General features: G+C 39.5%; 1 protein-coding gene across 1 annotated transcript; it reads right to left on the reverse strand.

Annotated features, from left to right (window-relative positions):
* Positions 1-15,425: 15,425 nt before the first annotated feature.
* Positions 15,426-16,808, reverse strand: LOC117716030 (PRAME family member 8-like). The gene is made up of 2 exons (XM_034512864.1): positions 16,519-16,808; positions 15,426-15,936 (listed from the first exon to the last, which is right to left on the reverse strand). Exons 1-2 carry the CDS (start codon positions 16,806-16,808, stop codon positions 15,426-15,428), a joined length of 801 nt encoding a protein of 266 aa, XP_034368755.1.
* Between the last annotated feature and the right edge of the window lie 10,038 nt (positions 16,809-26,846).

Consider the following 26,846-nt stretch of genomic DNA (forward strand, 5'->3'; position numbering starts at 1 on the left):
ACATTGTCTAAGATTGATGGTTAGTAAGGGGAGGAAAAACATTGTTCAGAGTGAGGTGTGCTTGAAGCTCCATGTAGATGGTGGTACTAGATTGTAAACAGGTTTCTAGATGCATTATTTCAGAGATGTATGTAAGGCTCTTATATGTATGTAAGGCTCTCAGGATGACAAAAGCATTATTAGAATGATAGTGTGTGCACAGGCCAAACCAAGTAAAGTCCTGTGTTAGTCAACTATTCCCAGTACTTGCTTATTATAGCAGAAGGTGTGTTCCAGCCCAAGGAGAAAATATGCTGTGAAGAGACACCATGACAATGGCAACTCTTATACAAGAAAGCATTACAATGGGCCTTCCTTCACTTTCAGAGACTTAGTCCATCCTCTTCATGGTGACAGCATGCACATATGGTCCTGGAGGAGCAGTTGAGAGTTCCAGAGCCACAGGATACTGGGCCTGGCTTGCCTTTTCAAACCTCAAAACCTACCTCAACACTTATTTCAATAAGGCCATACCTACTCCAACAAGGACAAAACTCCAAATCTCTTGCAAATAGTGCAACTCATCAAGTCTCCTTGATGACTAAGCATTCAAATATGAGCCTTTGTGCCCCATTCCTAGTCAAACTACCACAAGTACCAATAATGATGTGCGGAAATGACCTGATAATTAAGTTTGACACGGATTTAAAAAGGTCTGTCTTAAATTTACACAGAGCTGATAGAACCTACGGAGAAAGCCAAGATAATGATGTAGGAACAAAACATGAAAATAAAAAACAAATTACAAAAGAAGCCAGAAGGAAACTATGTAGCTGAGAAGTACAGTAAGTGTCACAAATGTCTGTGAAAGGATTAAAAAGAAGTTCTGAGCATATGGAAGAAACAGTGAATCTAAAAATAATACAATGGAAAAATTTGAGTATGAGGAACATACTCAAGAAGGCAAAAGCAAAGAAAAGTAGTAACCAAGAAAAATATCAAGGATGCCATGTGCTAGTAACTCATGTGTCACTATGAGTTAGCACACCTCATAGATAACGTGAGATAGGAAAGGTTAATCTTGATTCTCACCATTTCAGAAGGCTTTCAGGCCATCATAGTAAGGAAAACATAGCTGGGCATTTTTGTTCTTGGTGGTGAGAATGTAAGATGGTAGGTGTTTAAGTGATGGTAGACCAGGAAGCAAAGAATGGAGGTTGGAACCAGAGGTCAGCATAATATTCAAAGGCCCTCCCGTAGTGACCAGCTTCAACCAGCCAGGATCCATTTCCAAGATTCACAGACTTCAAATTAGTGTCATGAGTTGGGTATCAAAGGTTGAAAACATGAGTTTATGGGGGTATGTTTATGATTATGAAAATTCTAGAAGAAGAGAGAGAAAGAGAGAGAGAGAAGGAGGAGGAGGAACACAGAAAGAAATTTAAGGAAATAATTGCTTAAAACTTGTAAGATTTGATGAAACACATAAATACTAACACCTAAGAAGTATAGCAAACTTCAAGAAAGACTAGATGAACATGAAAAGACTCATGCAGAGACTATTATAACCAAATTCTAGAAATGTAAAAAAAATCCTGAAAGCAGTGGGAGAGAAGTAACTTGTCATATAAAAACATTCCTTAATAAGTTTGATAGCAAAAGGCAGTACTCTGATACAATCAATGCACTAATATTTAAAACAGGAAAAGGAGCAGCAATAACAGCATGCAGCTGAGTTAAGAGCTCAGTGGTACAAGAGATGCACCCGTGTATCAGGTTCTAGGTTCCATCCTGAGGACTAGAAAGTCCAGAGCAAAGCAAAGCGAAGTGAAGTGAAGTGAAGTGAAGTGAAGTGAAGTGAAATGAAGTGAAGCAAAACAGAGCAAAGCAAGAATAACAGGAACAAAAATCATCTACCAAGAATCTTTTATTGTGAATGTTCTTAAAACTCCCAGATAATCAAAATCTGGGGAGTTTGGTACTAGTATTAGAAAATTTGTAGGGAAGTTTTTCAGGGTAAGATGTCTAAAGACAATGGACAGTAACAGGTGGCTGTGAAAAGTTACAATGAAATAAATGTATGAGTGGTTATAAAGGCCAATACTGTCCGGCCTAACTCGAGGTCTAATCTCCATTCCACCTTCACCCTTCAGTCAAGTACACAGGTGGAGGGTGTGATCCAGGCCCTAGAGAGATTTACATACTAATAAGGTACCTGAGGGCCAGATTAAACATTTAAACATTTTTCCCCCATCCCCCCTCCTCCCCTCCCTATTTAACTCAGGTCTGCCCTGGGTTTTATGGGGTATGCATCCAGATCCATCCACCATCTGCCATGTCAATAAACCGGTTTTTGGAAACCCAAGGACTTCCTCGTGTGTTGGGGCTGCGCGTGAGGAGCCATGAGGAGCCGTGGGGGAGGCCTTTAGTTTATGAGCAGCCGGGCCCAACTTCCAACTGGAGGAACCCAGGGCGTTCCCAGCTGACTACCCACAGCATGGCGGGAGGAACCCTGGGATCTCCAGTCATATTTTTTCCTACACAACACTATTTTAACTACTATTTTACCTTCATGTTTGGTTTCCATATAATTCATGAGGATAAAAATATCATTCTGAGATGTAGCATTATTTTAACTAACTTCTTGTTGTTTTGTATAATTGAGAAGACTAGTACATTGGAAGATTTACTAGTTTATGCTATTTGGATACATTATATCAAGACATACTTTATAAACCCAATAGGTGAAATAGATGGAGGCAGATATATAAGGGAGATAGGTTCTTATGTCTTAATGATTTTTTTTTTTACAAATTTAAATTAAAGTGTAACTGTAGGTGTTAACTGTAATTGCCATTATAACCACAAGAATTAGTTTTAGAATATGCAAAAAATATAAAAGGAATGGATTTAAATATTTCACTATAACAGTTGTGCTAACCATAAAATAAGTCAGGAACACAGGAAATGTGAATGAAAAACCAATAGCAAACAACAGAAATAAGTCGTTATTAGTAGCTAGTTTACATTTTCTTAGATCAAACTTTTCAATCAAGAGACAGCAATCAACATATTGGTTAGAAATATGTGGTTCAATATTTGCTGCCTAACAGAATATCGTTTTAGACCCAAGGACATATATTTGAAAGATTAAACGGAAAGAACAGAGAAATATATCTCACGAAAATGCAATTAGAGTTAGCAGGCATGACCATACTAACATCAGACCAAACAGATGTCATGTGAAAAGCCTTGGAGACAAAAGATATCATAAATTAAGAAAAAGCCTAATTCAGGGAAAAATATAACAGTTATAAATGTTTCTATAGTTAACCTCAAATCATTAAAATAGATGAAGCAAGCAAGAGCAGACAGAATTAAAGTGAGAAATACTTCAACAGTGTGATAAGACTCCTTGATTCTTTTTACTTATTGATGAGTATAAATATTAGAAGATAAAGGTAATTCTCCAACTATACTTAATGGCTTATACACCATGGTCTACATAGACATTTTCTCAACTGTGTATGGACTATTTTACAGAACAGATCATGTCTCAGACCATGAACCATCTTTGTAAATTTAAGCAGTCACCACACTGAGCTACAGTTTCTTTAGTCACAGAAGAGAATACTTGAGTCTGGTCAATGAAGTAATAGTGGGGCATTTATTACAAACTTGGAAACAACCATTGGGTTAATAAAGAAATCTTGGAGGATTTAAAGACTAGAGAAGAAATAAATGGAATAGAAAAAAAATCAATGGAACCAACACTTAGGTCTTTGAAATAATCAGGAAGATTTGGATTTTTTTTTTTTTTCGGACCTAAAAAAAAAAAAAAAAACCATGGAAGAATTAAGTCACTAATATCAGAAAATAACATTAGGGACATTGCTACCAGTTATGGAGAAATGTAGTGGATTATCAGAGATCATGGTGGACAATAACTCACCAAAATGTGAATAAGGTAGATAAAATAGACAATCTAAGGAACACAAAACCTACTGATATAGAATCACAAAAAACAAAGAAATTGGAATAGATATGTAATGAAGGAGATTAAAGCTATACTAAAAATACAACAAAAGAATGTAAATGATGAATTCTGGAACATTGTGGATTTCTTGGCCAATGCAACCAACCAGTCAAAGAGCAGACAACAGTGATTGTCAAACCTTTCCAAAAACTGGAAGAGAAGGAAATACATTCCACCTCATGTGTAAGGTTCACATCATCCTGATATCCAAACCAACAAAACTATATAAAAACATCTCATGATCTTAATAAAACACTCTCAACTAAACAGAATTCAGTGCACATTAAAAAGCTTATGTATAATAAGTAAAATTTACCTTTGGACTGCAAACATGATCAATATATAAAGCAGTATAATCCACAATCTTAACAGAACAAAGTAGATAAAGTACATGATCATGTACATGAATTTATCCAGGGAGAGCACTTCACAAAATTCAACAGTGTAGGTCTGGAGAGAGGGCTCAGTGGTTGAGCACTGCCTGTTCTTCCAGAGATCCTGAGTTCAATTCTTAGCAACCACATGGTGGCTTATCACCATCTATACTGGGATCTGTTGCTGTCTTCTGGCATGCAGGTGTACATGCAGATAGAGCCCTAGAATACATAAAATAAAAATTCAACAGCGTGATGGTTGGTTATTGCCAACAGATCTAGACTTCTGAGAAGAAGAAATCTTAATTGAGAAAATATCTTCATAAGATTGCCTGTAGGCAAGGCTGTAAGGTATTGTCCTGCTTGATAATGGGTGTGGGTGGGCTCAGGACACTGGGGGTGGTGCCACCCTGGGCAGGTGAGGTGTATAAAAAAGCAGACTGAGCAAATTAGGAGGAATAAACCATGAAGCAGCACTCTAATAATTTGTAATAATAATTAATAATAATAATCAGTTCCTGCCTCGAGGTTACTGCCTCAACTTCCCTCAGTGAAAAAAGGAAATTAAACCCTTTCCTCCCCAAGTTGCTTTTGATCAAGGTGTTTTATCATCACAGTGAAAACTGTAACTAAGACAAGCACCATTTCACGATTCATCCTAACCCTTCATGACTCAAACTAATACTTCACTAGAAACTGAAAGCCCTATGTGGAGAACTTCAGAGACTATAATGATAGTCATAGTTTTTTTCAATGGAAAAAACAAAGTGTTATTTTTTTTTTGTTTGTTTGTTTTAATGAAGAGCAAGGAAGGGATGCTTGCTTTTGCCAGTTGGATTAAGAGTATTGGAAGGTTTAGTTAGAGAAGCTAGCCACCAAAACCAACTAAAGCCATTGAGACTGAAAGAACAGAATCTCTGTTCATAGGTGATTTGATGTTCCATGAGCAACATCCTAGAGTCACTCTGTTCTGCAACTGCTTCACCTATGAGATGAGAACAGTACAGCCCCAGGTGATAGCGAGGAAGCCCCTGTGCCCCAAAATGAACAAAAGAGTATTCTTTTTATCACTGTGAATAGTATCTCTGTACTCTGTTTTTCTCATGGTTCTTATCGTGCAAGAATTACCATGGCAGACTTTGACAATTTTTTTTTTAAACAAAGCTTTGCTTTATTTTTCTCTTAATGTGTATAGGTATTTTTATATTTGCATCAAATGTGTGCAGAGCCTGTGGACACTGGAAGTGGGTACGAGATGCCCTAGAACTGGAGTTACAGATGATTGTAAGCTGCTATATGGATGTTGGGAATGGAATCTGGTCCTTAGCAAGAATAGTCAGTACTCTTTTTTTTATATATATATATTTTATTTACATTTAAGATGCCATCTCCTTTCCACATTTCCCCTCCCTAGAACACCCCTGTCCCATGCCCCCCTTTCCTTTTTGCTTTTATACGATTTTTTAAAAATGTTAATCAAAGGATTTATAAGTTTGGTAATGCTCAATCAGAAGCGTAACCCAATACCCAATCTAGATATAAAAACTATCTTTGAAGAATAGTCAGTACTCTTAACCACTTAGTCTCTCCAGCCCTACTAGATGAATTCTTAAGGGGAAAAATTCTGCATGATATACCCCTTCTTGGTCTATTGTCTTCAGTCTACCATTTTGAACCACTTCACTGCAGTTGATGAGCAAAGGGATGTAAAGAGGCAGAGGTCTCCACACTACTGCAGAAATAGAGGTTCACCTCTGTGGCTTTCTAGGAGACATGTTTTCCTTCACTTGTATGACCTTGATTAATCCTAGCAGAGAAAAGGGTAACTTTCTTTTCACTTAGTAATTAAGGAAGATATTAAGATAAACTAGAAGCGATTTGATTGTTTGAAAAGCCAGTGGCCTGTAAGGATGAGCAGCACTGTATGGGAGCCAACACTTCCTGGGATGCCCTCCATGCTTTGCTCCCCGCTCCACTTTCCAGATCTGTTTCTCCCAACAACCTGTATCTTGCATTAGACACAGGAGCAGAGAACACAAGCAACACATGGGATAGAAGAAATCAGGGCTTGGGAGTCAGGTTCAGAATCAGCCATTTGAACCAGAGTTCTCAGCATTTCTGGCTAACCACCTACATCTTAATACATTTTACAGCAGGTTTACTGATACGTAGCTCACATACCATAAATTCACCCTCGTAAAGTGTATAATTCAAAATATTTTAGTTATATTCATAGAATAGTAAAACATTACTATTTAAATTTAGGGGGCTTTTATCAGCCTAGAGTGAAACTCCTGTAACTGTTGGAACACCCAAGCCCTTCATCCTCCTCTCACTTCTACAGCAAAGGAGGCAGCCAGTAATTCATCGATGTGTGAAATCTTGCCATTTCATCCAGGTGGAATGGGATATTGCATTGTTTCTAGCACTTTTGTGATCACCTCCTGTCTCTTGCACACTGCTTCCAAGGCTTGTTTGTGCTACACGGTGCATGAACATTTTATTTCCTTTTGTGCCAACTGTGATTCCAGCATGTAGAGAATACGTATATATTTTTTTAAAAAGTCTATTCCTCAGTTGTGGTATATTTGCATTGTTTCCAGGTCTTGGTTCTCATGAATAATACTGCTGTAAATATTCACACTCACGTTTTTGTGTAGACCCCTGTGTTTTTATTATTCTTGGGTTTATGACTCATAAATAGACACTGCTGATCACCTGTGCATCCCTAATGTGATGGATGGCAACTTGTTTAATATTTTGAGTAACTGCTAAACTGTTGTCCAAACTGGGTACATTTGCTACTATCCTATCTTTTTGAAAAAAGTTGTGTGTATGCATGTGTATAATGTGTGTGCATGTTCGTGTGTGTGTGTGTGTGTGTGCATGTCTGCACATGTGCCATGCACCCACGTTGAAGTTCGAAGATGACCTAATGTGTTAGTCTTCATTTTTTATGTTGTTTAAGAAAGATTCTCATTGTTGTTCCACTGCTTAGTCCATGATAGGTGGCCTGTACTCTCTTGGGGGTTCTCTTGTCTCCACCTTTTAGCTCTGTAGGAATGCTGGGATTGCAGATGCAGGCTACTACTCTCTGTCCTGCTTTATGTGGGTTCAGGTGACACAAACTCATGTCCTCAAACTTTAGTAGCAAGTGCTTCACCCATTGAGCCCTTCCCACAGCTTCTTTTGCCTTTCTCCTAATAGCTTAAGAGGGCTCTAAAAAACTTCTCCAGATTTTAGAAAACACTTGTTATCATCTTCTTAACTGTAGTTCTCATGATGGGTGTGAACTAACACCTCACTGTAATTTTTGATTGGATTTTCCTAAAGACCGATATTGCTAATCCTCCTTCTATGTACTTTCTGGACATTTGTTTATGTTCTTTTGAACAATGTCTCTTTAAACTCTTCAGTCATTTTTAATAAGGTTCTTTGTCTTTATTCTGTGGGTTGTATGCATTATTCATAGTCTGGATACAAACCGTCTATTTGCTATATGATTTCCAAGTGCTATCCTGACTCTTGGTTTGTCTTTTCACTTTCTTGATGGGATCCTTTGAAGCACGACAGCCCTTAATTTTGGTGTACAATTTACCTACTTTTCCTTAGTACCTTGCGCTTTAGTAGGCCCCTGTCTTTTGATCCCTTTCTCCGTAGATGAAAGCTGTCAGCTCTGTGCTTTTTTTTTCCTCACCAGCAGGCTTAGATGCAGTCTGTGGGCTTATCTGAAATGTATCACGAGGCCAGAGCTTTGTTCTCTAATGAGATCAGAATAATGTGATGATTTCTGGGTCACACCAAAGAACATTCTTTAAGACAATATCAGGACCAATTGTGTATTTTATAGCTGTTAGAGTCAGAATCTAGAAATCTTTATGAATTTATACTTCTAGGTATTGGGGGTGGGGTTTAGCTCATTGAGTAAGTGCATTTGTTGCACAAGCATAACATGAGTTCAGATCCCAACATGTGTGTTAAAAACCGGGCATAGACCATGTTGCTATAACCCTTGTGCTGTGGCACACAGAAACATTAGGATCTGTGTGGGTGTCTGGCTGCCAGCCTGACTTCAGGTTCAGTGAGAGGTAATATTTCAAAAGAATGTGAAGAAAAATGATAGACACCCAATGCCTCCCTCTAGCCTCTGCAAATGCACACACCTATGTGAACCCACACAAATGTGTGTGCACATACCTAACTAACTCATATACAAAGCAGAAAAGTACAATTCTAAATTGGGGCTAGAGAGATGGCTCAGGGGTTAAGAGCACTGGCTGATCTTCCAGAGGTCATGAGTTGAATTCCCAGCCACCACATGGTGGCTCACAATCATCTGTATTTGGATCCAATGCCCTCTTCTGGTGTGTCAGTGACAGTGTGATTATATACATAAAGTAAATAAATAAGTAATTTTTTAAAAGGTACAATTCTCAATCAGAGCATCGCTTAATTGGGTATTCTAAGACCTAAGGCCTAAGGGAATTTGATTCTATCTAATGAAGACTGGTGTGGTTCTGAGTATATGCTTCCTCCCTCAGGGTGTCCAGATGCTGCTGCACATGGGGCTGGAAGGATGGAGCAGAACTGCCAGGTGGGGTCTGCAGTATCCCACTCCAGCTACGAGTGTGTTGTTGGTGGGGCCAGTGCAGAATGCCTTCTCTGAAGATTTTAGTGTTATAGCTCTTTTAGAAGGCACTCAGTGAGACAGCTCTCTTAGATGATCTTCAGTGATAAAGCTTGTGTGCATACACTTTATTTGTGGTGGACAAGGGCTATATATGAACCTTGGAGAGAGGGAAGGAATTTTCAGAGTGAATGTAAATCATTGGCTGGAGCTTAAAGCATTGGGAATACCTCATTTGCATGAAGAAGCATTCCAGAAATCATAAGTACTTGGGCTTCTTATTGGGGAAAGAAGTTGAACATGTAGGTTTGCCAAGGATTATATGACCTTTCTCAGGTAGAGGGTGTGGCGGTGTGCAGAGAAGAGAAAGCACTGCTGAAAAAGGGAGGGAGGGAGGGACCTGGGAGAAAAAAAGGATGGGGGTTGAATGAAGAGGGGATCATGATCTGGTATTGGGTGGAGGAAAAGAACTGAAGCCCTGAGGGCCAGCAGGAAGAATGGAAACAGGCAACCTCGGGAGGCAGGAGATTGGGGGAACCCTCCAAAATATACCAGGGACCTGGGAGGTGAGAGACTCTCAGAACTCAAGGGAGGAACCTTAGATGAAATGTCCTACAGTGGGGGAAAGGGAATTGGTAGAGTTTACCTCCTGCAGGAAGACAGAGCATCAAGTGAAGTATGGGGTTGTTATCCCACAGTCAAAACTCTGACCCATAATTGTTCCTGTCTGAAGAACTGCAGGGATGGAAAGGGAGAGGAGCCTGAAGTAAAGGAGGTCCATCAACAGACCCAAAGTGGGATCCAGCACAAAGGGAGGCCCCAAGGCCTGACACTATTACCGAGGCTATGATGCATTCATAAAAAGGGACCTATCATTACTGCCCTTTGAAAGACCCAACAAGCAGCTGAAATAGTCAGATGCAGATATTTGCATCCAACCAATGAACAGAAGCTGCTGACCCCTGTAGTTGAATTAGGGAAAAGCTGGGAGAAGCTGAGGAAGAGGGTGACCCTGTAGGAGGACCAGCAGTCTCAATTAACCTTATGATCTCTCAGGCACTGAACCACCAAGCAGGCAGCATACACCAGCTGATATGAGGCCCCCAACACATATACAGCAGAGGACTTCTGGGTCTGGATTCAGTCAGAGAAGATGCATCTAACCCTCAAGAGACTGGAGGCCCCAGGGAGTTTAGAGGTCTTGTGGGGTAGGGGGTGGGGGTTGGGGGTAGGAACAGGGCATGGGGAGGAGGTATGGGATGGGGAACAGTCAGAGGGTGAGCCAGGAGGGGAATAAAATCTGAAGTATTAAAAAAAGATTAAAAATAAAAAACTAAACAAAACAAACCTTTCAGTAGGTATCCAGACATGACTGAATGTACCCTTAAATAGCAGGGTTTCTCTACAGATAGGCACGTCTCTAATGTCAAGAATCTGGGTCCTGATGCAAGAGGAGGCCTATGCTAAATCTCCAGAGGACAAGCTACCACCCCATACCAGAGAAAGACAATACATAGAATGGTACACAAGTATCTATTAATCTCATGTCAATGAAGATTCTTCTCATATTTTACATAATTTTCATGTCTGAAGCCTACTTCCCTGTTCTGGCCTAAGATTTAGATTCCTGTTTGAAATTACTTCTTTGTTCTAGCCTAATATTTAGATTCCTATCTGAAATGACTTCTTTGTTCTAGCCTAATGTCAGAATTCTGCCTGAAGCCCACTTCCTTGTCCTTGGCCACCAATGTCATATTCCTGCCAAGAAGCCCATTTCCTTTTCCTTGGCCCATGTCAGATTCTTGCCAAGCAGCCCCAAAAGCTCTCCACCTCTCCCCACTTTTTATTTCATAAATAAGACTGAGCCTGTCTTAGGTTGTTCTGCCAAGAATGCCTTCCTTACCCATCATGGAATATGTATTATCAAAGGCAATGAACTTCTCTCTTAGGTTGGTAAGGCTCTTTGTAGAATCTTACCCATCCTTGGCTTGCCAGCCTATTAATTTAATAACTCTGTCTGTGGGTCTATTTTCAGTTTCAAGCCATGTACTTGGCTGCCAACATCAACCTCTCTCTCTCTCACATTGCTTGTATCTGAGCATTTTATCACAGGATAAGGAACTAAGGCATGGGTGTGTCTTTTTGTCTGTCATCCCCACCTCCAGGACAATGTTTTTGCAGTTTCTACATGTTTATTTACTTTTCAGTTATTTATTCTTTAAAATTGCTAGACAGTAAGAGCGTCTCATCATTAGTTTTCTCTCAGTGGATTCTTTGTCTCATTCAATGTTAGGCCTCTGAATATTCTCCCTCATTTTTGACTATTATGAATTTAGAGGCTGCACACAATCTTGTAGTCCCTCACTGTGTTTGCATGCTTTTATTAAAGTTATTGAACAAGTGTGTATGAGTATGACTGCTGAGTCACAAGGAAGATAGACATTACTGTGAAACTGCCAGTCTGTTTTCTGAAGTGTCTGAAAACACCTATTCTCCTCCACAATGTGTTTGCCATGGCTCCTAGATCTCATCAACACCAAAGATGGCCAGGATCTGTAGGGGATATAATGAGATTCCTTCAGAGATTTAATTTCCATTTTGTTCCAAACTTCTGATGTGCTGGGTGCTGTGGGTCACGCCTTTAATCTCAGCACCTAGGAAGCTGAATCCAGCTCATTGGTGGATCTTTGAAAATTTGAAGCCATCCTGGTTTACATCGTGAATCCCAGGACAGTGAAGACTACACAATTAGACCCTGGAATGAATGAACAAATGAATAAATACTCAAATAAACAAATAAATGAACTCACAATGTCAGTTATTTCTTATATACTAACTCTCAATTATTTTTAATTGAACCATTTGTCATCTAGTTTTTGAGATACAAAAAGTTTTAAAGCGTATTTCATGTCCAATTCTTTTCTCAGGTTTATGTATTTCTGGGTATTCTCTTCTGGCCTTTGGCTCACTTTTTTTTTTTTTTTTTTTTTTTTTTTTGTTCTTTATTTCCTTAATATACTTGTCTGAAGAATGTAATTAAGTTGAAAAAATATATGTGATTATCTTAATAACTATAAAAATATTTTTCAAAACTGAGCATACATTAATGAGAAAAACTCAAATGAGCTAGAGATTTGCAAATTTTTTGACTTATTTTTTATTACTGCTTTTTTATCATCTATTTCATTAATTTGCTATGCAAACCAAATATTTCCTTCTTTCCTTCCTTTCTTCTTCCTTCCCTCCCCCACCCGCTCTTCCCTCCTTCCATCATTACTTCCTTCTTTCCTTGCTCCCTCCATCCCCATCTCCCTTCCTCACTACTTGCTTGCTTGCTTGCTTCCTTCCTTCATCTTTCTTTTGAATTTCTTTTTTGGGCAAGGCCTTGGTATTAGCTGAGTCTAGCCTTAGGCTCTGGGTTCTGCTTTCTCACCCTCTGTAGTGATAGGATTACAGTAGAAGCTTGTATCACCTCACAGGGCTTCATTCTTGCTTTCTCAGTCTAATTAGACTCCTATAATGAAGCACCACAGACAGAAGCTGAGTGTCAAATGCTCACAGTTCTGAAGGCTTGGAATGCTAAGGTAAGAGCAATGATTGATTCAGTGTTTGCTGAAGGCTATCCTCCTGGATTGCAGGTGGTTGTCTTTTGGTGAAGTTTTTACATGGTGGAAAGGATAGACTTCGTGAGTTTCCTTCATTAGGGCACTAATCACACTCTAGAGGGCTCCACCTACACGAAAGCTTACTATTATATATGGAGGGGTGTTAAGATTTTAACATATACATTCAGGTTGAGAATAATTCCTTGTAATATTTTTTTCTTTTCAGTTACTTTGTTCTCTATCCAGTCTCTTGATCCTGGAATTCAGATGACAGAGATGATCATATGATCTTTGAAAACTATGAATTTCCCTGTAGCCAACTTTTTTGATCCTTCTTACAACTTTGATACATGTTGTTTTCACTTATTCATATCAAAATATTGTTTTTAAATCCCTGTGACTTAGCTTTACAAGCAACAGTTATTTCAGCATGTTTTATTTAATTCCCAATTATTTATAGACTTTCTAGGTAAAATTTTGATATTTATAATCTGATTCTATCTTTCTCTGAGAACAAATTCTCCATGATTTGAAGCCTTTGTGATTGTAAAATTTTATTCCCTACCATCAATCCAATCTTGATAGATGTTTTACATGTGGTTGAAAGCAATATTTACTCTTCTGTTGTTGGGTAAAATGTCCTAGAATTGTCAACAGTTTAAGTTACTTCATAGGAATAAGTATTTCAGTTCATTACAGGCTTTTGTCTGCTTGTTCTATGCATTGTTGAGTATAGGAATATTGGTAATCGTTTAAAAAGTCTAAGTTTATTTTATTTATTAGTATGTGTGTGGACATGTTATAGGAGGCATGGCACCTGTATATATGTTTGTGTGTATATGCATACAATATATATGTATATAATATCTGCACATGAGAAGATGATGTGCATATGTGTGGGAATGTGTGTATATATTTGTATATGTGATGTCTATTTGTGAGGGCTGAATGTGTGTAGACATGATATGTGAGTATGTGCGTGCGTTCGTGTGTGTATATGTGTGTACAAACATATAACTTGCTGAACCACCTCAGCAGCCTTTGAAGCCAATTTTATTTTACCTTTATTTACTTTTTACTCTTTTAGAACTTCATGCATATATACAATTAAGTATGACCATGTTTGCTGTCCACTTAACTCTTCTTTCCTCCTAATATCTCTTCCCTCAAGACTTTGTGCCTAACTCTGATAACCCACTAAGTCCAATTAATGCTGCCTCCATGTGCATGAATGTGGGAGCTATCCTCTGGGGTATGGGCAACCTATCAGTGGTTACTCTCAAAGTATATTCTCTACCCTCTGAGCATCTATCAACTTCCAATAGCTCCTTAGTAATGGGTGGGACCTGGAGATAGTCTACTCATCTACATAGAGGTTTTGGGTGGCTTGATCATGTATAGGTATTGTGCAGGTAACACCAGCTGCTATGAGTTCATAAGTGCAATAGCCATGCCATATAGAGAAGACAACATTTCTCAGCATTCTTCTACATCCCTCAGCTTCTATTCTTTCTGCCACCTCACCTACAATGTTCCCCGAGCTTTGGTAGTGGGTAGAATGGCAGTCTGATGAAGATGTCTTGTTTAGGGCTACACACTCAATTGCTTCTCTTTTTTTGACATCTAAACAAAGGACCCATGTTTTATTTATTCACTAAGTATCACAGTGAAGAACAAGAAATTTACATGTCCATGACAAAGCATCGAGTTTAACTGTCTGGGCAGAAGACAGTCAAAACTGCCAATTTGTCTTTCTGACTCCACAAGGGCCTCTGTTCCCATGGCCCATCCAACTGTTCCCCATGTCAAGCTCAACCTCCAAGATCCCAGTCACCTTACATATTATATTTCCACCTTCTGAGCAGTGTCTGAAGCCATAGTCTCTGAGAATCCCGGATCTGAGATATGTCTGAAGCTTTCCATTTCTTCAGATCCAAAGGTTCCTTATTTGTTGATGCCTTCCTCCCTGCCAGAGCTGTAGCTATTTTGTTCCTTAGCTACTGGCTATTGCATATTGTTTAGAGAAAAAAACTAAAATAAACATTGTGGGACATATAAAGTCATCTAGGTTGGCATAGGGTATAGAGAAAAACATTAAAACAACCTTTCTGTCTTCCAGATAGCTTTCTTTCTCTCCACACACCCTGTCTCAGGGCAGGATCAAGCTGACTACAAACAATACTGTGTTCTGTGTGTTCTGAGGTTTGTTAATATTATGGAGTTACACAACCATAAGCTACACATGCAAGCCATCAGAAATGTACCGGCCTGCTCTTTTGCACCAGTCCTTAAAATTTTGCACCAGTCAGGGTCTAGCAAGAGACGTGAAGAATGTAGACAAGACAGAGGTTCTGATCAAATCTCAAGTCTCCTTTATTGTCTCACTTCATGTCTCTCTTATCATCTCTCCTATTGTCTCTCTCTCGTCTCTCTTCTTTTATTGTCTCTCCTTCATTGAAGGCAAGTCCGGGGCATTTATACACTTTGCCACATGTCTTGTAGGCGGGTGGATACCAGGTGCCTTGCAGGTGTGGATATCACGTGCGCCTTATAGACGTGTATAGCATGGATAGCTCCTGCACTGTGCGCCTTGCAGGCATGGATAGCACGTGTGCCTTGCAGCTGTGGGCACTAAACACCAAAACAAGATATGTGGGATAAACAAGATGTTTATCAGAGTGTGCTTCAGCTGTTGTAGGCTGCTGAAAAGGAAGTCTCGTGTCAGGGTATATGGCTCGAGATGGCTGCAAAGCTGATAGTCAGAGAGCGGGCTACACTACGGCATAGACCCAGCGCTGATGACATCAAACACAGACTCCTGATGCAAAGGAGATGCTCTTGGGTTGTCTTACTGCCATGAGTATATCCACGAGTTCAGCACAATGTTGGACAAGTAGCTCTGTGGAGAGGTCACCCAAATCATCATAGCACTCCAGAGGGGCAGGGTACTGTTCCACATTCAATTTGTTCAAGTTGGCTGTGTGCTTCAAGAGGTCCCTCAGGATGGGCATGGAGAAATTATTGTTGTAGAGGCTGTCTTTTTTGATCTTGGAGCAGTGGCTGAGGGCAGGTATGAGGACAGTGAGTTGAGAGTCACTCATCCTACAACCCTTTAAGTCCAGGGACTGCAAGGTGTCTGCCAGATTTTCTAGGAGAACTTTGAGAGGCGTTATATCTAAAAGCAATAAGATTATGCCTCTCATGTCCAGATGTTTGAGCTGAAAGAGCCTCTGAGAGCAGGAAAAGGAATCCAAGTCTGACTGTGAAATTTGGTAGTGAGTGTTGGAGAGGGTCTCCAAGGGCTTCCTCAGGCACCTGAAGAGCTGCTTCATATGGTCTCTGAGGAAGCACAAGCCCTTCATGGAGAGATGCTGGAGACCCTTGAGATTGGAGAACTGAGAAATGAACTTGTTGCCATACTTCTGTTCTCTAGCACTAGTGCTTCAGCCGAGCTTAAAGGTTTTGTTGTAGGTGGGTGCCAGGGACAATGTATGGAGATTTGTCATCTGCCTGAAGCAAGGAGTAAAATGTGACACTGTGTCCCCAGTCCACTCTGTGCTGAGCTTAAATTCCTGTATGTGCTTAGGATGGAAAACCTCCAAAATTCCTTGGATAATATAGAAAGTCAGAGCCCAGATCTTCATCTTCACACAGCAGACATTTATGTAGGCCTTTCTCTGCTGAGCCCCCTGCAGTAAGCATGCTTCTTCCTCTTTCAGACAGTAATGGAGGTAAGTCAACTACCACACTCAGTCCTTCAGCGCATACCTGGGAAGGACCTTCACTACTTGCTTCTCATCCACAGTCTCTGTTAAATAGTCACACTCCTCTTCACCAGCCCATGTGTTCCAGAAGGCATGGTTCACATTCCTCAAGTCAAGAATCTGAAGCTTTTGCCTCCTTGGGTGAAACTCTCTTGTCAGTCGCATGCCTACTTCGTCTAGCACAGCTTTCAAGGTTTCCAGGTCAGGTGTCACCATCAATGCCCCCACAGGGAGACAGGGGAAAGGCCAGGCTGCCACCATTGTCTTCATGAGCATGGTGTGTCTGCCATACAAGGCCTCTTTGAACAGTGCTGGGAAGAGTTCCAGAGGCAGCTCCTCCAGAGAGGACATGGCCAAAGCCTCATCTCTGAGCAGAGCCTGCCTTGCCAGCTTCTGGAGTGTGGGTGGGGTCCGAAGACTCATCCTCTAATGTCAGAAGTCTTCAGTTAGGAGCACTGCAGATAGGTCTCCGAGTCCCAGCCTAACCAGGTAGCTATCCAGGCTCCAGGTCTCTGAATATCAATTGCTTCTTTTCAATGTTTTAAACCACTGTGCATTGACTGTTGTCCACTGCAAAATGAAGGTTCTTTGAACAAGGTGGTGAGCAGGCCTACTCTATGAGTTTATACATGAATATACATGTATACATGAATATACGTGGAGAAGGCAATTTGACAACATGGTCATTTAGCAAAATAATGATAGGGTCTATGGCCTCCATGTCTATGAAGTTTTGACCAAGATTAGAGTATCAAGATTAGGTTATTCATGTAATGGAGCATGCAACAAGGCTAAACGGAAAGTGGTTAGTGACTCCATAACTGTGATGCCACTGTTGCAACAGTGGGTACAGCTTGGTTGGTTGGTTGATATTATAGCATGCAGGGTCCAGTGCTGAAAAAGGCCATTTAATTTCTCCCAGTGGCTATCATAATATCTTTCAGTGTTATTAAGCCTAGCCAACAGGAGGAAGCAGAAGCTACTTTTAACTTTTTAATTTTAACATTTATTTATTTATTTATAAACTGTTTGCCTGCACATACTGCATCCATACCTCATGCCCATATAAGTAATAAAAAAAAGAGTGTTGCATTATTTGTAACAAAATTTTCAACTAGATGGTTGTGAATAATCATGTGGGTTCTGGGAACTGAGTTTGGGTCCTCTGCAAGAACAGCAAGGCTCTCTTAACCATTGAACCATTTTTTTTTATCCTCAGAAACTATTTTTAAATTATTGCTGTTTCTATTATTGTTTTCTGTTTGACAAGCCATTGATGCATATCTTGAAGCAATATTGTTTAGAACAAATATACTTAGGATTGTTATGACTTCTTGATGAGTTATTATATATCATTATGGAATATCTAGGGGAAAGCCCTTTGTTTATTTTCATGTATCTCTTATTTATTTTTCTGGAGTCTGTTGTGGATAAGGTTACTCTGATTGCACTAAGTTTCTTACAATCGCTACTTTTAAAGTCACAGCTCTGTTGGGGTCTCATCCTCATATGCAGCACCCCCTTTACACTGTGTAATTAAGAGGTTTTTAGCATCTTCAGAGCTCTGGAGAAATAGCATCACCATATGAGAGAGCATGCTCATTGCTATAGAAGTGGGTTCTTCCATGTTTCAATTATCAGTCATACTTCCAAACCTTGATGACATTAGACAAACATGGATCTACTCTAATTGAAAGAGAATGATCCGACTCTTAGATTTAGTATAATGTTCCCAATCTTTGTTCATAGCCAAGCATGTTCTTAGTACCTATTTACTGTTCATACATGAATAATACTCCACTTCTTAGCTCTATTATAGAACATTTTATTCATCTGTCATTTGATGACTGTATGTATTATATTCACTTTTGCCTATCATAAATACCTTTCAATGTTTATATATAAAACTGTACATGGGCTTGTATTTTCATTTCTCTTGGGCATTTACCTAACATATAGCTATTATCTATATACAGGGTACAATTGCTGGGTTTTGTGATAACTCTAGGTTTAGTATTTTGAAATGATGACAAACTGTTAAAGTGGCTGCACCACTTACTCTCCTGCCCTTAATGCATGCCTTACAAAGACCTCTTGATGTCATAGTTAGAGTTGAGTTATGTCTTTTAATTAACAATGTTTAAGCATTCTTTGTAAATTCTTGATAACAACACCTTATTGTATACAGTGATCAATTATATTCTTTCTTTGAGATGTCTTCTCTCTTTTGCTGTCTTGATAAGTTTTCTGTGAAATCCAAATTAAAATTACCATTTTTTCTTTCATAACTTATGCTTTTGCCATTAAATCTTGAAGTCATTTTAGTGTAAAGCCATGAAGATTTTCACCTATAACTTTCCCTAAGGGATTGTGGAGTTTTAACAGTCACACATATGTCACTCTCTATTTTGTCCATTTTGCATCTGTTGTGAGTAGTAGTCTAGTATCTTTCTCCCCATGGCTGATCAGTCAGTGGTCCCCATACCACTTTTGAAGAGTGCCATTTCATCATTGAATTGTCTTCACGTCCAGGCTGAAAGTGAGAGCATAGACACATGGTTTCATTTTTGATTTCTCAACTCAATTCCACTGATTTATATGCCCAGCTTCAGTAGCACCGGGTTCTGATTGCTATTGCTCCGTGGGAAGCTGTGATACCGAGGAGTGTGGATATTCCCTCTCTGCTTTTGAAGGGTGTTTTTTTTTTTGGCTTTCTTGTCCCTTGCAATTTCATATGCCTTTTAGTACTAGCCTGTCTGTTCCTATGGTGATGTGGGCCAAGATACTGACAGGGCTTTTACTAAGTCACATTTAGCATCTAAGGTAACATAAATCTTCCGTTTTGTGAACATGGGCTATTATTTGGTTTATTGAGATTTTTTTTATTTATTTTATTTTATTTATTTGTTCATTGAGATTTCAGACACATTTTGTATTGTCAGTATTGAAACTCCTAATTTATGAAATGTTATTCTAAGTATATTATCCCTTTTGTTGCTATTTTAACTGGTATCATTTTCTTCATTTTTGAATTATTTATTGTAAGTATAAAGAGACAGAACTAGTTTTTATGTATTGAGTTTCTATTCTGTTTCCCTTTTTATTTCTTAGTTAGGTCTAACAGTTTTTAGTAAACTTTTCATTGCCCTGGCTAGATCTGTTAGTACAGTATTAAACAGAAGAATTTTGAGTGGGAATTATTGTTATGCTTGTGATTCTACCGGGAAAAGTATCTAGTCTTTCCTAATTAAATATGATGTTAGCTCAAATGTTTTTTCACAATGTTTTTTAATAAGACTGTAGAAATTCACTGCTATTTTTAGTTTGTTGAAAAAGATTTTTTAAAATCATGAAATCAGGTTAGCTTTTTCAAATAAGTTTTTGAGATGATCACATGATCTCGTTAAATACATTTTCATCACTATAAAAATTATCTGAGCTAATTAATTTAGAAAATATTTTGTCTCGTTGTTTTGAGATTCCATTTGGTAATGGATCAGGCTTCTTGTGTTAGCCTGTGGCAGGGCTACAGTGTGTGGCAGGGACACAGGCAAAGAGAAATTCTTTATGCTATGAGGGAAGAACAAAGAGAGAAAAATGGAAGCAGCTGCTGTCCCACAATTCTCTCTGAGGGACTTAATGACCTTGGTAACCTCAGGCCCTTGTACTAGACTCCACCTCTGAAACCTTCCATCAGTCTCAAACAGTGTCACTGGGGGAACATACCTTTATAGACAGATTTTAGGGGGGTATTCAGCATTTAGGTGTTGGCACATTCTAATCTCAGCACTCAGGAGGCAAAAGCAAGTGGATCTCTGATTCAAAGCCAGCGTGGTCTATAGAACAAGTTCCAGAACAGCCAGAGCTACACAGAGAAACCCAGCCTCAACAACTCCCACCCCTAAATGGAAGACATACTGTCCATAGTCTTCTTGTCATATCTTTTATTTTGTGTCAGAATAATGGCGCCTTAAAAAAAACTAGAAAATATTTTCTCTTCTTAATTTTGGAGGCCCGTGAAAAATTGGTACTATTTGAATGTTTGGTGGAATGTGCCATCAGATTATCCGGGACTTTTAATTTTTAGGGGGATGGCATGACTTTGTGATTATCAGTTCAGTTTATTTGATAAGTATTTATTCAGATGGCTTATTTCTCCTTGAGTCAGTTTTATATTGTGTTTCTTTCTATTAAAAAATTCTGCTATGTACAAGTTATATAGTTACTAGCATGATATTGCTCAGATTCTTTTCTAGTAACTTTTACCTCTAAAGAGTCAGGACTAATGCTTACCTCTTGTTTCTGGTGTTTTCTGAGTGGGGAGGTGGGGGATGGCATAGGGGTGTGGGTGGACGGTGGAGGTGAGGGTGGAGAGTAGTGGTAGGTAAAAGGGGGATGAGGGTGGGTGTGGGTGTGGGATTGCAGGTGGGGTGGAGCATGAGGGGCGTGGTTTTCATGAGAAACAGAAATGAAGTTGGTTAAAAAGAAAAGACCTCATCCTTCCTCTTGATACTTCTGGCTCAGGATGCAAAGCTTACCCCAGAATAAAGTGTAGGAGAATTCGGGACTTTTGGATACAGTTATTTTCTGGTAAAGGATGTGAAATGACACTGGGAGATGTTAGAAAGTTGAGTGTAGACTCGGGTTTTCAAATGATAGTGAGGAAGGTTAGGAGAAGAAGAGTGAAAAATCGGGTCAGATCAGCAGACTTGCAGAAAATGTTATTTGAAGTTAGGGTGAAGAATAGCGCAGGAGGCTTGGATTTATGGCTTCAGTGGATGCCTTCGTAAATGGATGTTTTAGGGATACCTTACAGAATTGTCTTGATATGGTTGTGGTTGTAAGACTTCTCTCTGCCTTTTGGTTTCGCTCACCTCCTTCTCCAGCTCACAGGTGTAAATGTCTTTAGTTTCCTATAGCTGAAAGCCCTCAGAGTCCACCTTTGCTTAGAACATGGAGTAGCTTGTGAGAATTTCTTCCTTGGCATTATAAAAGCAATATTGGCCTTTGAAAGAGCTTCTGATACACATTGGTCCTTTCAGGATAAAGAGGATTTTCTTATTTATTTATTTATTTATTTATTTATTTTTTAACATTGCATCTTCTCTGTGGATGGAGACAGAGACTTGCAAGATCTTGAGGCATAGTATTAACTGAAATTACTAGAAGCTCATAATAGTAACGAAATTATCATTATATATCACCGTAGCATGTACTACTTCCTACTTTCTTTTTTATTACAAAAAGATTGCTTGCTAAAGTTGGGAACATTAAAAAAAAAAAAAAACCTCACATTAATAATTAAACTAAAATGGGGGTAATTGCCCTTGCATGAGCAATTGTTAGTTTATTAAATTGCTTACTCTCTGAGTATTGTTCAGTGCTCAAACACTAAGTACCAGTCATTAAGGCTGCCAATATGATAGTTCCTACTTATTTAGCACCTTCTGCACAGTCATCTCAAGTATGTAAATCAAATCTTGAATTAAACATTGGCCTTAAGATTGATTGCCAAAGAAATTTATGACTTGATTGTCACGTCCTGAAAATATCACCCTTACCATGATGTCACCTCTGCATTACTAAAATCTTATGAGATTTAAAAAAAAAAATTGTTTGGCATTTATTTATTTATTTATAATATCTTTTTTATTTTTTTACAAGTTGGTAATAATTGCTAAAATGGCTGCTCTCATAAAAGTGTGACATGGTAATTATTTTTAAGACAAAGGAATTCAGTCTACATACATTAAAAGAATTTCTGCAACAAGGTGAAGAAATTGAAAAGTCCTTTGTATTCTCTCTCTCTTTCTCTCTCTCTCTCTCTCTCTCTCTCTCTCTCTCTCTCTTGTGTGTGTGTGTGTGTGTGTGAGAGAGAGAGAGAGAGAGAGAGAGGAGAAGAGAGACAGAGGGGGGAGGGGCTTGGGATTGAATTTAGGGCCACATGCATAGAAGGGAGATAGCAACCTCAGAGCTACATTCCCCTAAATTCTTTATGTTCTAAAGTGTGGCTTCCTCTTAGTAGATCTAGAGAATATTGTGGGAAACTCAAAGCCTCCACCTGAGCTTCTTGTTGGCCACAGGTCTTTTGTTTACTGATATTTGGGAATTTCAGAAGCTAGAGTTGCAAATTGCTGATGCCGAGAAGACGGTTACACGGCAGCAGCCATCTTTGCAGACTGTCTCCCATGAAGTAGCTCTTTATGACATTTCATTGTTACCTTTCTCAGCAGAGTCCTTTCCTTACTGCTTTGCAATTGGAAAATGCACTGAAATGAATCTTTAACTTATACCTTGTCAGGGGGTTCATCAGGTTCCAGATGTAGAACTGTTTGGGTTCCAGGATGATGCTCAACCATCCAAATTTGTGTCACCATTTGCTGTTCTCATTTTCTTCCTTATTTGTCAGAGAAATAAAAAGACATCCATTTATTTAAGTAGTTATCATACTAACACTTGAACGTTGCTTATTTCTGCTGTTTGCCACAGAAATCCAGGAGAAAGGTATGGCTGTCAACCCTAAACTGAGGTTCACACAAAGGTCTTAAGAAACATTCAAATAAACCACAAGGGACGAGGCTGGTCACTTGGCTCAATATTTCAGTTCTAAATATGTCTGTGATCACGTCATTGGTGTATCAAATGATTTGCTTAATCAGATGCAATAGTTTAAGAATATTTTTGTAAATTGACTGTCATGGTGCCGTATGATAGAATTTTATTGTGTGCTATTAATTTCACAAAATTTTATTATTGCTCTATCTAGAATAGTTACTTCTTACATATTGTTGGATCCATTGTAGAAATTTTTCTCACTTTTTTTTTTGTTACCAGATAAAATGCAGTTCCCAAATGAGTACCAACGAATGTGTTTCAGGGAATGATATATTTATTAAAAATTATAAAAATGTCATTCTTAAATGTCTCATGATTGGGCCCAGAAAACAATTCAGGTAACACAAAAAGAAGCCTGTGGTTTCTTGTCAGTACCCTTGTCTATAGCTTAGGATGGGAGTTGGGTAATGTTTCTTCTCTCTTTTGATTTTAACCTCCAATCACATAGCTCTTCAGAAACAACTACAATTTGGAGAAGTCCTCCAAGCGCAGAGCCAATGTGCCCCCTCCTGCCTTGTGTGTTGTACAGCTTCCTCAGTCCTGATTATTCTACCCCCCAAATTTTTAATCTATAAATCCTCCTGTGAATAAAGCGGTTTTAACCCCCTTGTAGATCTTTCCCCTAAACCACTTGATAAATCCATTTCCTTCCCTGATATCGTATCACTTATTAAATACCTTTTACTGACCACTGACTTTGATCCAGGGAGTATGGCAATGTCACGAGGAGAGTAGAGACATAGTTCTGGTCACCAAATGCAATGGTATGTGTCTGTTGTGGGGGGAAGACAGGTTAATAGCAGGGCAGACTAAGACCTTCCCACTGGTGCTTGCTTGGTGCTTCTGCTATCATTTCAAGTCTCTGCTGTTGGAGAGCAAGAACACAAACATCAGAGCAGAACATCAGTAGCCACATCAGAGTAGAACCCCGCAGTAATGGGGCTCATTATGGCAGCCATGGAGCTGCCATACCTGTCATATTGGGAACCCAGAAAAATCAGCTGGGGAGATTTTAAGGCACTCTACTCACATCTACTGAGGTTGATTGGTTGAGTGGCTTAGGAAGTCATCTGGGATCCTGTCATGAGAGTTCTCTATGTCCCTGAGCTGACTCTCTGCTGATCTTCATAGTATGTTTACAGTTTTCCTAGGACAGAGGAACCATCTATCGCTTCAGTTAGCATCACCACTCATGTCCCAGACCTATTGTTCACCTCATCTCACACTTCCTGAATCTCTTATTGCTATGAACAGTGGTCATCTGCAGACCTCTCATCACTTCCTTCCTCACTGCTCTTGTCTGCTCTTGTCTGCTGCCTGTCTGGTTGACACTCTTCATTCTTTCACCCCACCCCCACTTCTGTTCCACTGATGGCCTCTCCTGAGCCAGCCCTTCACTCACCAGCTATTCTAGTTAGAGGATTTGAAGCAAGGCACTTGAGTCTCTACTGTGGCTTTATCTGTGGATTAGGGATGATGACACTGTCTTGAGGAGCCACTGTCAGCATGGATAAACGGAGAAAGTGCTTTTCAGACCTTTTGCCACTTGCTTCACCCTACTTCATGTGACATTTACCACATGTCACTTTTAGCAAGCCTGCGTGCCTAAATCCTATTTATGCAAGACTCTAGGCTCTCACCTTATGAAGGTGCACATCTAATTAATATTCTTCACTAACTTAAAAGCAATGAGGAAAATGAGTGAGATAAATGAGTGAAAGTTTAGTGAGTTTTCTAATGAAAAATTATATTCTTTATTTCTGTCTCTCTTTCTGTGTGTGTGTGTGTGCGCATGTACATGTGCACATATATGTCCTCAAATCATCTTGCCTCACTCTTTCTAATGTATAGATTCAGGTGGATTATACCAGCCCCTTCAGATCTTGTTCTGATGGCTACAACTAGGCTTCTCTTGCCTCTGACATAGCCACACATCTGCAGTCAGGATTGGGGTTTCAGGCTCAGTTGACTTGGGGATAGGAATTTGTAAGTCTGTCTCATAGACATAGGGGGTTTTGCAGGCTTTTAATTTATTTATTTTTATATGACATCTACCACCTGCCTCTATATTTTTTCCACCACTATCTTTATTTGGGTGCAAGAGACCATGCAAGGAAGACTGCTGAAACCGAGGGGTTTTCTATGGCTCTATTTCTTTTATCCAGTTTTCTTCAGCAGGTAATAATTAACAGCCGTGCTATTTCTGTATCACAGTGTTTCTATAAAGGAATGTACACATAAAAATAATGTACACATAAAAATCCCAGTTGATATTTTCTTCCCTGTGTGTCTTCTTTAAGAATTTAGTACTAGGGCTAGAGAGAGGGCTCAGTGGTTGAGTTCATTGGCTATTCTTCCAAAGGTCCTCACTTTGGTTTCCAGCATCCACATAACTATCTATGACTGTAGTCCCACGAGATTCAATGTCTTTTTCTGTTGTGCAGACATACACACAGACAAAACACTCATATCATAAAATGCATAAATAAAGAAACCCTAGAAAATTTTGTAACCAGAGGCTGGAGAAGTGGCTCAGTGGTTAAAGTTTAGAGTTTAGATTAATGAAGATACCTCTTGCATGTTCCAACCTGTCTGTAATGGCAACCTTCATAGACAGGGGATTCCCCAGAGCTAGCTGGATAGCAAGAGCAGTCATATTTGTGTGCCCGGGTTTGATTGAGAGACACTGCCTCTTGTGGAAGTATCATCTAGGATTTTTCTCAGCATCAACCCCTGTCTCTACATGTTCTTTTACATATGCATACTAATACACATGCAAAAGAGGCATACACATGCAACACACACACACACAACACACACACACACACACACACACACACACACACACACACAAATTTAGTAGCCAAGATAACATGCCCATATTGATCTGACATTAGAATTCCTCAAAAGAGGAGACTTGGACCAATGTTCTTGAGAGTCTCCTTCAGCTCTCTGAGGTCAGCAACCCCTGTTGTTTAGGAGTCTCTAAGACCCACATTTTTTTCTAAGCAAATTCACCTGAAAACTCTGCTTTGCTCAGGCCACAGCCACAGCCAACTTGCAGATGACTAGTATGAAGAATGATAAGCAAACATTATGATCATGTCTACACGTGGTCAGTGAATCAAACCAAATTGGGAGTTTAGTCATGATTGATTTCCTTGGCATCCTGCTATGTGATGACTGTTTTATAGGAGCAAATGAGTGGTTTTGTGAGTGGTGGCGCCGAGCACTCCTAGCCAAACTGGTGACTGTGTTTGCCACCTGGGGTTTTGATGGCAGGAAGCTGTGTCCTGGTATCTGGCCAACTGACTCAGCCACAGTGTGGTCCCTGAAGCAATGATATTTCCCCAGAAGGCCACACCAAATCTTTCATCCAGACCAACCTGTGAGGGTCTGAGAAAAACTTATTCTCTTCTCCCTCTTTTATTTCTTCCTAGCTGTATTATCTTTTATTTTGGAGGAGGGGGTAGAAGTGAGGGTGGGAGAAGATACTGTATTTCTTAGAGCCTTAGTTTTCTAATATGAAATACACGAAACACATCTACTTCATACGGTTGTAGTGGGAGTCCCAGGGGATTGAAAGTTTCTCAAATGTGGGCAGCACTCCAGTGAGTGCTACTTTCCCTTTTCCCTTTCCCCTACCTTCTCCTTGTCCATAGCTGCCATATCTCTTGACGTAACTAAGATCCGAAAGTTTAATTATGGCAATTATTCACTGGGGCAAAAACATATCCTGACTAGATCCATGTTCCCTCTCACTGTGCTGAACACATGTAACTGAACCTCTGGGAACAGCATTAAGCCATGCAGTCTGGCTTCAGACTCACAGTGGCTAAGCAAAGC

The sequence above is a fragment of the Arvicanthis niloticus genome, chromosome 10, assembly GCF_011762505.2.
Source record: "Arvicanthis niloticus isolate mArvNil1 chromosome 10, mArvNil1.pat.X, whole genome shotgun sequence".
Taxonomy (NCBI): domain Eukaryota; kingdom Metazoa; phylum Chordata; class Mammalia; order Rodentia; family Muridae; genus Arvicanthis; species Arvicanthis niloticus.

Bases quoted from the DNA above. Each gene is read 5' to 3' on its own strand.
- LOC117716030 (XM_034512864.1), bottom strand. From the start codon at position 16,808: ATGAGTCTTCGGACCCCACCCACACTCCAGAAGCTGGCAAGGCAGGCT. The intron at 15,937-16,518 runs GCAAAAGCTTCA...GCAGCTCTTCAG, and splicing joins AGAGAGTTTCACCCAAGGAG to GTGCCTGAGGAAGCCCTTGG.